Source organism: Sus scrofa, chromosome 5, assembly GCF_000003025.6.
Source record: "Sus scrofa isolate TJ Tabasco breed Duroc chromosome 5, Sscrofa11.1, whole genome shotgun sequence".
Lineage (NCBI taxonomy): Eukaryota > Metazoa > Chordata > Mammalia > Artiodactyla > Suidae > Sus > Sus scrofa.
Window position 1 is genome coordinate 44140436 of NC_010447.5, and position 14009 is coordinate 44154444.

General features: G+C 41.7%; 1 protein-coding gene across 3 annotated transcripts in view; it reads left to right on the forward strand.

Moving 5' to 3' along the window:
* TMTC1 (transmembrane and tetratricopeptide repeat containing 1) overlaps positions 1-14009 on the forward strand; it is a 309190-nt gene that overhangs the window by 226726 nt on the left and 68455 nt on the right. For all 3 annotated transcript variants that reach the window (XM_021092123.1, XM_021092125.1, XM_021092124.1), the window contains exon 12: positions 10340-10483. In XM_021092123.1, coding sequence (XP_020947782.1) covers positions 10340-10483 — 144 coding nt within the window. The remainder of the gene's footprint in view (positions 1-10339; positions 10484-14009) is intronic.

Below are 14009 nucleotides of genomic sequence, written 5' to 3' on the forward strand. Positions count from 1 at the left end.
TTATGATTTCTTATATAGGTAAATATGACAGTTTTGGAGTTCTCATGTGGCTCAGCGGGTTAAGGACCTGATGTTGTCTCCGTGAGGATGTGGGTTTGATCCCTGGCCTCACTCAGTGGGTTAAGCATCTGGCATTGCTACAAGCTGCCACAAAGGTTGCAGATGCGCTGGTGTTGCCATGGCTGCAGCATAGGCCCCAATTGCAGTTTCAATTTAATCCTTGGCCCCAGAATTTCCATATGCTATGGGTGTGGCTATAAAAGGAGGGAAAAAATTTGACGGGTTTAACAAGACTATTTTTAGATTTTCTGTAATGGGAGTGGGGGGTGCTCCCTACCCCAAAGGGCTGGAATGTTAGAAGGTACTTCACATAAGGATTTATAGCAGTTGTAAATACCTGGCCATGATAAACTTGGTGAATATTATTAATATGCCCCACATCTGACTTTGTCTCTCCTCCTCCACTGCTTTCATCTCACCTAGATTACTGTAGTGCTCTGTGGTCTTCTCATTTTGACCCCCCCCCTTCAGTCAGTTCTCAGCATAGCAGCGAGAGGGAAGGTGCATTCCTAGCAGTCCTGTGCTCAAAATGTTCTGCTTGCTTGTGTCACTTGTGGTGAGAATCACGGCTCCTGTAGTGGTCTCCTTGCCCTGCACCTTCTGGTTCTCTTGTCTCCCAGACTCACCTCCTACTCCTCCCCTTGCTCACTCAACTCCATCCGCAAGGGGCTCCAGGAACACACCAGTAGTCACATTCCTGTTACAGGGATGCTATGTTGGACGTTCCTTCTTCCCAGAAAATTCCCTCCTTCTCTAGATGGCTGCCTCCCTCGCTCCAGGACTCCTCACATAATGCCATATCTTGTCCACGAGGCCTTCCTGGTCCCCCTTCCAACCACAGCATACCCTCCCCATTGCTCATTTCTCCCCACTGCATTTATCACCCTCTAATATGCTTACACATGTTTAACACCCCTGGCTGCTGCCTGTTATATGCCAGGGGTGACCTCAGTTCCTGAGGTGGAGCTTCAGGAATCCACTCCATGCCCTGCCCATCCCTCATGATCTCTTTGGTTGGCATTTATTGACTGGGAACATGGACACACTTTTCCTGCCCACCATTGCCTTTTTTTCTAAGTCGATCCAACAAGCAGAGTGTTATTCAGGCCATGAAGTATTAATACAATAAGGATTCCACCAGCATCTTGATCTGTCACCTAGAACTCTGAATCTCCTTATAACCTTGGATGTAGCTCTTAAAATTGCACATGTCTGGAATTCCATTTGGTGTTGAGCATATCAGAAAGGCTGGGAGAAAATTGTTCTGGCGTCTGTGGGGATCATTTGCTTCAGATGATGAAAGATGGACAGGCTTTGTTGGAGTGAGTGCCTCACAAGGAACATTCCTACATTCTTAAAATGGAGAGGGCCACATGTCCTTCACATCTGAGAACCCATGATGTGGGAGAAACAGATGGATACAAGATGAGCTTTCACTGGGTTAGTGATGAGGAAATAATGGATGTTATTTTGACTGATGGAAGCAAGTTGAAGGCCTTCCATAGCAGTGAGGAGAGTGATTTTTTTGGAGGGTGAAAAATCCCTATGAACCGTATGTTCATAGCAGCACTGTTCACAGTAGCCAAGACATGGAAACAATCTAAAGGTCCATCAGCAGAATAGATTAAGATGTGGTACATATATATAATGGAATACTACTGAGCCATAAAAAGAATGAAATAATGTCATTGCAGCAACATGGATGCAACTAGAGTTTCTCATCCTAAGTAAAGTAAGTCAGAAAGAGAAAGGCAAATACCATATGATATCACTTTTATCTGGAACCTAAAATACGGCACCCATGTACCCATCTACAGAACCGAAACAGACTCACAGACATAGAGAACAGACTTGTGGTTGGCAAGGGGGATGGGGAGGGAATGGGATGGACCTGGAGTTTAGGATTAGTAGATGCAAATGATTACATGTAGGATGGATGAGCAATGAGGCCTTACTATATAGCACAAAGAACTATATCTAGTCTCTTGTGATAGAATGAGATGGAATATAAAATGAGAAAAACAATGTATAGATATATGACTGGATTACTTTGCTGTACATCAGAAATTGAAAGAACATTATAAATCAATATACTTTTTAAAAATGTTTTGAAAGAAGAAAAAGAAATGATGCTTTGCAAGAATGAGAGTCTGTGAACGAATAAATTCAGAAAATATTGCACAGTGCATCTCTTCTTAGAGATTTATTATATTCATTGGAACATTAAAGTTCTGAGAAATTAAAAAAAAAAATCCATATGAAAGGAGAGTTGAAAGTCTCAGCCTGGCATGGGCTTGTTAGCGCTGTGGAGGGAACCAGGTAAAAAAAACCACCCAGAGGTTCTGCAGCCAACCCTGGAATATCAAATGTGTGGAGTGAAACAGGTGTGATGGTGAGCATCTCATACCCACCCTCCCATTGATTCACACAGAGTTTATGTGGTGTGGACTTTTATAGAGGGAGCAAGTAGAGCACACACCTAAGTTCAAAATCACACAGCAAAGTCATCCATGGCTTCTGACTTCAAAGGAAGTTATTTTTCCACTCCTGCAAAGTAACTCCCCATCCCTCTGCCACACACACGAAGTTCACCATGATCACCTCAAGCCCCTGAGAAAGGTTAAATTGTGTTCACCATTTTCTGATAAAAAGAGCAGAAGTATTTAATTCAATACATGTCCCAACCTCTAGAGGAAAATTCTTAGGACTTAGGAAAATTCTGCCACTTAAAATGAGTCATTTCCTGAGGGCATGGTTTTACTCTAAATTGTCTTGAAGGTCAATTGGGTGGAGTCCTTCTGGATCACTGTGGAGGTCATCCATTCTGAGAGGTCATATAATTTAGCTGGCCTTTCACTGAAGAGTGTGTCACATTTCCCTAAATTGCATTTGAGGTTTTTTTTCCCCAAGACAGTTTAATGGATGGGAAGGAGCACAGTACCAAAAGAAAGTGGTGAGACTTAATGGCTGAGTGTTAACAGCTATTTCAAACAATTAATGAAGCAGACCAGTAAATAATCAAGTCACTATGGTACAATTTAATGACATGATGACTCAAATTTTATAACCCAAAGGAACCAGGCATTTGAGAAATGCCAGGGATTGGTATGGTGGAAAATATGCTGCAGACTCCTGAAATGAAATTTGCTTTGGGTGTTTTTTTTTTTTTTTTAGTTAGTTCAGTGAAATTTAGGTTTTGAATTTTTTCCCAGTCATGTTTTTCTTTTGGACCTTTTTTTTTCCCCTTTAACAGGAAATAGAAAATAAACATCTGACCGTAGCCTACTTAACCTCACATAAATTAATGTGTGGAATGAAAATCAGACAAATAAATCAGGGTGTGTATTTTCCGAAAGGAAATTGCAAACTGGATCACATGGTATGACCTTACTTGAACAATTAAATGCCTTATAAGGTATTCAAACAATGGAAAATGAATGGCGTCCTTAACTTTTGAACAGATTGTACAAAAAGTAATGGATAAAACTAAACTTTAGTCACATGCATCTCATGTCTATGGATCTTTAGTTGAGATTGAAGCTTAAAAGAATAGTAGATCAGAGAGCATATACTAATGCCTTATGCATTTACTGAATGTTATTGGTTCCAAATAGCTTCCTACACTACTATGCTTTTCAGAGATACCATGAGTATTTTGTATGGAAGGAGACAAATTTTCCCCATCAGTAAGAATCTCAGTAGCCATATTTCCTGAATATTGACTTTATTTCATTTCTGTCACTGAGAAGTAGTTGCTCTAAGATCCTAGCTGAATGGATTGGCCCAAGGACAGAAGGGGAAATTATTCTAAATGGAAGCTCTAATTTGCTGATGGTTGGATGACTCATGGATGGTTTGGGAAAATAGATTTATAGGAACCACCTGACTTTTAACACTTAAGAACACAACTGCTTCTGAGATATTTCTTTTCCAAAAAATCCAATTTATTGTTTCTTTAATTTCTCCCGTCTTCCCTTTCTTACGCTGTAAAGTAGTCCAATAATTCTACTTGAAGAATTAGAAGGTTAAATGAGCAGTGTTAAACTAGAAGGTTAAGTGAGACTCTAAAATGTAAAGTATCATTAATATATCCTAGGTTTTTTGGACCCGTTTTCTTTTTCTCCTGTTACGGCAGCTACCCAGCAGTCCCGTGCCCGCAGTGTATCAGCTCTAGCAAAAGCCCTGTGGCTGCAGTGTATCAGCTCCAAGGGCAGCACTGTGGCTGCAGTATATCAGCTCCAAGGGCAGTCCTGTGGCTGCAATGTATCAGCTCCAGCAGCTCTTTTACTCGGCAAGAAACCAAGCGAGCCCTCGAGAGTTGGAGAATTCAGGTTTATTACGCCGGCGGGCTCAGAGGAGATCACTGTCCAGAGTCTGAGCCCCGAAGAAGGGTTTCACAAGGCTTTTATGGGCTACCTCTTCCGGGTCCGTGCTTGGCTGGTCAGACCGGAGTGAGAACAGGCAGGGTTGTAATTGCGGAAGCAACTTTATAGAGGCAGATGTGTTGGGGAGGGGTGCTTGGGGCAGTTGGCTGGACTTTGCTTAGTCATCACGGCTGGGGCCTCTCCTTTCTACCTTTTTCTCGGGACATTTTCTCCTACACTCCCACCTTCCGCTTTTCACATAGGTAGTTCTTCCCTCACAGTGATGACGTCCTGTTACCACGTTGTTGATGTTCATTCTTCAGAGATAAGATGACTTGGGAATGGAGGAGAATTATCATGTCCTTCACCTACTTTGTTAATTCTGCTTAAGGAAAGGCCACCAGATATAAAGTAAAACCCTTCAGTGGGTGTGTGTTCATGGAGAATGTAAATCGTCCAATAATAGCAATTCCTATTTTGGCTCAGCAGGTTAAGAACCTGACATGGTGTCTGTGAAGGTGTGAGTTCGATCCCTGGCCTTACTCAGTGGATTAAGGATTTAGTGTTTTCTTAAGCTGCAGCGTAGGTTGCAGATGCAGCTCAGATCCAGCATTGCTGTGGCTGTGGATAGGCTGGCAGCTGCAGCTCCAATTCGACCCCTAGCCAGGGGAACTTCCATATGCCTCAGATAGGGTTGGAAAAAAAATCCAATACTTCAAAAAAAATTCTCTTCAGCTTGTAGAATTGTATAGATGTCTATACAGTATATACCTAGATTTCTTTTTTAAGGAGAAAGAATAAACATCCTTATACCCCAGGACTATTTGAAAATATAACACTTGGAGTTCCCGTCGTGGCTCAGCGGAAATGAATCTGACTAGCATCCATGAGGATGCAGGTTTGATCCCTGGCCTTTCTCAGTGGGTTAAGGATCTGGCGTTGCCTTGAGCTGTGATGTAGGTCACAGACGTGGTTTGGATCCCTCGCTGCTGTGGCTGTGGCATAGGTGGGCGGCTATAGCTCCAATTTGACCCCTAGCCTGGGAAACTCCATATGCCTTGGGTGTGGCCCTAAAAAGCAAAAAAAAAAAAAAAAAAAGAAAGAAAGAAAGAAAAAGAAAATATAACACATTTCCTCCATAATCAATTAAAAATTTAACTCATTAAAATAAAAATGATAATAAGGAAATGGCAAGAGAGCTCTGTAGACAATAGAAATGCAGAGTTTGAGAAAGGAAATCCGGTAGCTGTTCACACTGATCTAAGAAAGAAAGAAAGAAAGAAGCCTGGAAATACCTACTCAGCTCCAGTTCAGAGAAGCTTTTATGGAGATTGTTTAGATAGGGAAGGGAATAATCACTAGCAGAACTTCTGTAAAACATACCTGTCGAAGTCAAAGTCAAGACACACTTAATTTATTCTGACAACTGATGTGTCAGCATAGACGTCTCTTGAATTATTCATCTTTCCAAGAGAAAATTCCCCTCCCAGAGACCTCAGGATTGAATTGGACCCAAGCTAATTTAAACACAAGTGTATTTTAAAAGTAAACACATAAAAATACGTTTCGTCCTTGTGTGGGTATGCAGTAAACCAGAGAAGAGTATATGTTTTAGAAAATGTCTATATCTACATAAAAATCAAAATTAAAAGTGGTATTTTTTACTTGACCCTTTTGAATAATCCTGTATATGAAATTCATCTTGGTTTCATAAATAGTGCAACAATCACTCATGTTTAGGTGAACCCAGTCAGATACCCAGAGAGAGAGAATATTGCTAACAGACGCTTACTGTTACCAGGAATAAACAATATCCTGCGTTTTCCAGGATGTGAGTGGTAATAGATTCAGTAAATCTCTGTAAATACCAGCAGCTGCTTTCCTGTAAATGCCAGCAATCCTCTTCCTGGGTTGGTTGGGACTCTGTTACCTCAGAGCCTATTGGCAGTGGGTAGCTGGCCATGAAGCCCTGTCCTAAGCCTCTTGGAGCACAAGGCATGCTAAAGTTCTTTTCCCTCGTAGCGCTTACATTTGTTTCTCTTTACATCCCTTCTCACTCTTGTTTCTATTTTCGAGGATCCAATATGGACTTGTATTCTGTGTCTGATTTGAAAAAAAAAAAAAAAAAAAGAGAGAGACCTTTTTTTTGTCCATCACCTTTGAAAGTACCTGCAGTGGGATCATGAGTCAGAAAAGGAAAAGGTGGGCTGAGAAGCAGACGACTGTGGGACAGGGAGCCCATCGTAGCAGCTCTTATTGAATTTAGACTATCCTTTCCCCTTTTTAGTGCTTTCACCTCAGACGATTATTTTGAGGGCTCCAAAGCCTACAGAAATAAGGAAAAGACCTAGGGTTTTTTTGGTGTTTTGTTTTATGGCCACACCTGCTGCATATGGAAGTTCCCTGGGCCAGGGGTGAATCTGAGCCACAGCTGCAGCAACGCCGGATCCTTAACCCATTGAGCGAGGCCAGGGATCGAACCCAGGTCCTCATGGATACTAGTCAGGTTTATCACTGCTGAGCCATGCCAGGAACTCCTGCAATCAGGTTCTTAACCCACTTTGCCATATTGGGAACTCCACGTTTTAAGAAATCACCTCTTCTGAGAAGGCAGAAGTCCCTGGGTGCTTTCTGTTTGTCATCAGAGTAACAATGATAACTGTTCTCACCATGTTCACTGGAGACCCCCCCCCACACACACACACACCTTAAGTCTTTTGGAAGTCAGAGAAATTTGCCCAACATCCAAAAATGTTTTTCATTGGAAGGATTTAAGTGCTAGCTATGATGCGCTTTCCCTAACCATTCCCGAGGTAATTCTCAGACACAGCTTCCCAGGAGACCACCCTGAGAATGAGGGGGCAGGTGAGAGAGCCCTTTTCTCCTCACTCTGAGGTCCTCTTGTCTCTTGGTACATCTCAAAGAGTACCAGGGGTTTGCTATCCCCCAGGAACTGTGACACTGGGTGTTATCGGACTGGTACCAGGGACCCTCAGGTTGTCTTTGTTAATTAAAGGTGACCAGAAAGAAGCAAAGATCAGCGTATGTTTTCTTCTTCCTAGCTTCCTCTCATAATGTATGTCTCCCAGCAGCTTCCAAAGCCTCTGTGAATAATGAGGGCTTCCAAACCTTGGGAGGATGTAGCATTCATCTGAATTGATTCTATCCCTTGTCAGTCAACAGGAGCACTATGCAGTGTCTTCCTGGAAAGACTGAGGGATGTTCGGAGCTGAGCTATAAGGGAATAGGGGGAGGATTACATGGTCAAATAAATTTAGAGAACTCTGGATTAGGCAAAGATTTAAAAAAAGAAAAAAAAAGTGCTATGCAGCTTGTCTTCCTTGGCCTCTTAATAGCAACCCCTTCTGTCCCCCAATTTAATTGATCTTAGAAGGTACAGAACAGGCCGGAAGGGGACAAGCATGGCATTTGATTATCAAGAGACTTGACAGATACAGATCCTGTTTTTATTACCTGGGCATTATCTGGGCTTTCCAAAGTTGAATGCCAGCTTCGCAGGCTTATTCTAAGTCCTCTGGCTGATGGAAACAGAGCAAACCTCTTAGATGGCTAAATATGTCCCCTCTGAGGGTAGCAGAAAGAACTCAGCTATGCAGTGGTGCTGATTTGCCTTCCTCACAGTTAAGAAAGTAAATTGATTTCCTCCTTCCTTAATCAGCATAAATTTGGTTTGCTGATGTGTACACAGTCCTCCTTTGCATTTGCTTTCGAACCTTCCGGATTGCTGTTTTCACTTCACTGTGCATTTTTAAAGCTTTAAATGTTTGTCATGATTTTCATTCTGAGACTCTATCAGGGCAGGCGGTGCCAAGTTACAGTGGGGGGGAGTGAGATTAAAAGGAAAAAAGAGAGTCAAGATGGAAAGCCATTTGGGGGAGAAAGTTTATTTTTATGGGGAGATGTTTGTGTTATTTTCTCAGTCATGTCAGTTTTACTGATCCCAATATGTTTTACTAATCCCAATCTATTCACGAAGCTCCCTTATCCAAGGAACTCCTTGCATCTTCTGTAAAGGGTCAGCTGATCAGTCCCACTGGGCTAGAAACTCAGCACCTGAGTCAATGAGGATTTTCTTCACTGGAGGTTGAGAGTAGTTGGAGGCTCCAAAGGATGAAAATTTATTTAACCCTGGTAGATTTGCATACTGTTTATTTTTGCACTCTTTAGGGGCTGTTTAGTTATACCACCATGTGTCAGATATCTGCTTCCCTGCCAGGTTTTTATGTTTGCAGCTGCACAAACAGTTGACTGCTAAGATTTGACATAGACATACCATTAAAATAAAGGAAGAATTCAGGATATCATTTTGGTCGCATTTGCCAGAACTCGGCCTCTGTCCACTGGTGCCAGTTAGAAAAGCATGGTTTTGGGTGAGGGAGAAAAAAAAATAACTCTTATTGCTTTGCCAGACAAAGGAAGCCACAGCAGGTCAATGCCTTAAACATTGTGCCCTCCTTTGGGATGACTTGTGGGGAGTTTTATAGTAAAAAGGGGAAAAACAGGCTTTCAGAAAGGAATCAGGATTGATTCCATGCATTTTCTTCTTTCTTTCTTTTCTTTTTTTTTTTTTTTTTTTTTTTTTTTGTCTTTTTGCCATTTCTGGGGCCGCTCCTGTGGCATATGGAGGTTCCCAGGCTAGGGGTCCAATCAGAGCTGTAGCTGCGGCCTACGTCAGAGCCACAGCAACACGGGATCCGAGCCGTGTCTGCAACCTACACCACAGCTCACGGCAACGCCAGATCCTTAACCCACTGAGCAAGGCCAGGGATTGAACCCAAAACCTCATGGTTCCTAGTCAGATTCGTTAACCACCGAGCCGCGACAGGAACTCCATTTTCTTCTTTCTTTGAGGGAGTCTTGGTCATCAAAGCTGGCGTCAGATCTCTGCATGATCATGATGATGGTCTTCTGAATTCTCACCTAGAACAACAGTCCTTGCAAAAATGGCATATTGATCAGAGCTTAGAACAAACTAGGAAAGTTGCTGAGAAACATCATGTGCCAGTAATTGAAACCACAGGCAATGGTGGTCAGGGTGCCAAGTCTTTAGCTTGCAGGTGGTTGGTTAGAATGCAGTCAAATGAGTGAGAAGCACAAGGAAGGGCTCAGGCTGTTCAGTTTTAAAGTATTCATTCCTGAGAGCATAAGGAATACATAAGATGCCTACATCATTATGTGTATCCCTTGAGAGGGAACCAGGGTCCTGGCCCAGGGCTGTACTCTTGTTTCTTGACTGTTCCTCCCTTGACTTTGCATCCCCTTCTTTTCCCTGATGAGCAGCTATCTGCACCTGCCCCCTGGAATGCAGGGAAGATCATGGAGAATGAATGAGGCCCATTTCCTAAAAACAAGAAATGGGGGACACAGAAAGGCTTTTGTGGCCATGTTGGGGAAAAGTGATTCTGGCTCATACCGTCAGTGTCGGAAAGTAAGACACATGAATGTGGGGAGATCTCAACAAGGCCCTTAACATCTGCAGAAGGGCAAGAGTACTCAAAAAGCACGTGCAAAAGAGGGAAGACCCCCCCCCCGCCCCCCGTTTATCCCTAACACAGGTGGTATATCTGACCCCTTCCCATTGGTCAGGTCAGGGTGCACATTCTTCTCCATTGGCTAATTTGAAACAAATTGTTACTGGGCGAAGAGGGAAGCGCGGGGGTGGGGTGGGGGGTTAGACAAGGGTGTCTCAGACGAAGCAGGAACAAAATGGAGTAACCAAGACTTCCTTTGATAGAAAAGACATAGGTTAATTCTCACACCCAGGAGCCCCACGGGGCCCCCTGCTCAGGTGCAGTTGTGGCATACCTGGGGGAGGGGAGAGGTGAAGAACACGCACAGGGTGATCAACTTAGAAGTTTTTGACTAATCATGGCTTAATATATCTAATTTTTCAGGTTGTATCCACGCCATGCAAGTGCCCTGAACAACCTTGGAACACTGACCAGAGACACGGCAGAGGCAAAGCTGTACTATCAGAGGGCCCTCCAGCTAAATCCACAGCATAACCGGGCTCTTTTCAACCTTGGGAATCTCCTCAAGTGAGTAGAACATGTACCTTTGATCAGAAGACTTTCTAATTTTAAGAAACCCTTTCCTTTTTAGCATTCGTTTGCTGTTGTCTCCACTTCCTAAGGCAGAATAGTTAGGGTCTGCAAGGTTTGGAGGGATGAATTTTATCCCTTATCAGTCAAAAAGTGATGGTAAGCCTTGCTATTCAGGAGACCTCCCAGGCATAACTGTCAATGGTTGTTGCCCTGGAAAAAGCTGAAAGTACAGTTAGTGACCCTAAAGACAACGGGTTACTTTTGCAGCTGGTATTTTTATTAATATAAAGTCTAGGCATGGTGATGATGTTGCTGACAATGGTAGTAGGGGCAATAATCAGAGTGGAAATGGTGGTGGCTGTGGAATTTAACTTCCGGCCTTAAAAAACAGGTTGAAAAGAGCGGAAATGGGAATAAAAAGGTGAAAATGATTAGAATCAGAAAGCAGTAAAGTTGACCTCTACATTCATTAGGTTGCTGACAATCCACATACTTACTGAATTGGTTTCCATGTCCCTGAACTTCTGCAGAGCACACTTGGTACCTTTAGGGCTAGAGGCTTGTTTTGTTCTTTTTTTTTTTTTTTAATGCAACTGATTTCATTTTACTTTTTTGAAGTTTTATTGAAGTAGAGTTGATATACAAAGTTGGGATCATTTCTGCTATACAACAAAGTGATTCAGTCACACATATATACATATTCATTCTCTTTCAGATTTTTTCCCATGTACATTATCACAGAATATTGAGTTCTCTGTGCGATACAGCAGGTCTGAATTGGCCAATCATTCCATATACCTCAGTACATCCCTCCAATGCCCCCACCTGTCCTCTTTGGTAACTATAAATTGCTCCAAGTCTGTGAGTTTGCTTTGTTCTTTTATCCTCTCCCTAATAGGCTTGCTTCTTTTGCCTCAGAGTAATTGCAGAACAATCTAACATTGTATAAGGTGCTAGCTAGGTGCTAGTGCCATCCAGGGACTGAGGTTTTAAGAATGGCTTTATCCATATATTAGAATATAAAATCAAGGAAATGCTACACAAAAATAAGTAAATGCAAGGAAAGCACAGTTTACACAAAAGAAATAAAAGTGTAAATCAGCAAAAACTAAATGAACTGAATTTTTCAAAGTAGGTAATTTATTGTTAAAATTTGGTACAAATTGAAAATGGTGAGAAACAACTAAGAACGAAAAAGTACATGCTGTGGCAGAAAAGGCTTTTAGTACTTGTAAGTTCCCTTTAAAAAAAACAAATCAGAGTTCCCATGGTGGCTCAGTGAGTTAAGTATCCAGCATAGCCTCCGTGGAGATGTAGGTTCCATCCCTGGCCTCCATCAGTGGGTTAAGGATCCACTGTTGCCACAGGCTATGGCATAGGATGCAGATGCAGCTCAGATCTCAAGTTGCTGTGGATGTGGGATAAGCCTCAGCTGCAGCTCCGATTCCACCCCTGGCCTGGAAACTTCATATGTCCCAGGTGTGGCTATGTAAAGAAAAAATAAATAGATAAAAACAAATCAAAAGATGGGGGGAAGTCAGTTCTAGTTATTGCAGATAGCTCTTTACAAGTCAATAGGGTGCTTTTATTTTACTCGACTATTTTTATAAGCTCTTATTTTTATGTTCAGTTCTAAGGACTCGTTTTTAAAAGCCATTGTTGCCTTTTTATACGTCCAACTTAGAGCCCAAATAACTTTAAATGACTGGATAAATCCCATCCATGTCTTCTGGGATACCTGGATTTTTATAGAACAGATTTCAAAAATCATGCAGGTGAGTATTTTTTACAAAGAAGCCAGCTTCCATGGCCTGGTTACCAAAAGACTATTCTTGTTAGGAATGATATCCTACAGTTGTGATTATCACCCTGTGCTGAATGTGGCTCCACTTGAAAATGATGGCAGAGATGCTTTTCAACCTCATTTTGCCCAGACCTGAACAGGAGATGCATACTGCAACCTGCCTTTTTCAATTCTCATATTATTGCCACCGACCATTATCTTGAGTCAAGAGTACAGGGAAATATTTTTTGGAGCGTAGCAATGGCTACTTTTCACAGTAGGAGGGCTCCTAGATACTCGACCTAAGATTTTTCTCCTTTTTCAGTAAAATCAACTCAGTGATTATCCAGACCAACAAATGCTTTACATTTGTTTAAGACTTAGTAGTTTTCTGAGTGCTTTTTAAAAAAAATCCCTCCCAATGATTCTTTTTCTTTGGGGAAGGTGTTAATTTATTTTTTAAACAAATTTTACTCGAGTACAGTTGACTTAGTTGTGTTAGTTTCAGGCATACAGCAAAGCAAATCAGTTATACGTATACATCTATCCATTCCTTTTCAGATTCTTTTCCATATAGATTATTACACAGTACTGAATAGATTTCCTTGTGCTATACAGTAGGTCCTTGTTACCCATTTATTTTATATATAGTAGTGTGTATATTTCAATCCCAACCCCCTAATTTACCCCCCCCCCATATTTCACCTTTGGTAACCATGAATTTGGTTTCAAATTCTTTGAGTCTGTTTCTGTCTTGTAAATTCTTTTATGTCATTTTTGTTAGATTCCACTAAAAGTACATAGGGAAGACAGGGAACCAAGGTCCTGAGAGGTTAAGGGCCATGTACAAATTCACCCTTGTTTATTCTACTCTGTCACGTTACACCAGAGAGCACGGTGGCTCCATCTGCCTAGATTAGTCTTAGACCCCAGTAGAATAAAATCATGATAGTAGCTAATATTTATGTAATATTTCCTAGTTTACAGATAAGTGGTTTTTAATACCTATTATTTAATTTAATCTTTTAAAACAATCATTTATAAGAGGCATCCACATTCACATTCCCATTTTACAGATGAAGAAACCAAGGTTTGGAGATTGTATGTGACCTTGGCTGACCCAGGATTGAATGCCTGCCCTGTCCTAGTCACCTTTTATTACCTGTGCTGCCCAAGTAGCTTTTCAACCCCCAAATTACCTAATATTCAGTGATGAAATGGCATGTGATTGCCGAATGGAAGGAAGGACCTTCCTGTCTTTCATCAGGAAACAGTAAAGTTTGTTTACATTATGTTTTTTAGTAACAGAGAGGTGACCCAGAACGCAGCAGAGCTAATCCACATGTAGATAACTCAGAGTTTTACTTCTGCTTTCCTTAATATATCTCTGCTGCTGGGTGGCAATGGGTCAAAGGCATAAAGAGGATACAAATACTTTAAATATGGTTTTACTGTATCCATTTTACCTTTTATTTAAGATTTCTACCTTATCTATTTCTCATTAGGCAGCCAACTTTTAAAAATTGAGTCCTTTTTTTGTAATCTAGAATTTTTTAAATTTTTTTGTTTTTGTTATCACCGTGCCTGCAGCATGTAGAAGGAAGTACCCAGGCCAGAGATCGAACCCTCACCACAGCTGTAACCAGAGCCACAGCAGTGACACCAGATCCTTCACTCACCACAGCAGTGATGCCAGGTCTAGAACTTAACACCCATTCTAAGAACCCAAGTTATCTC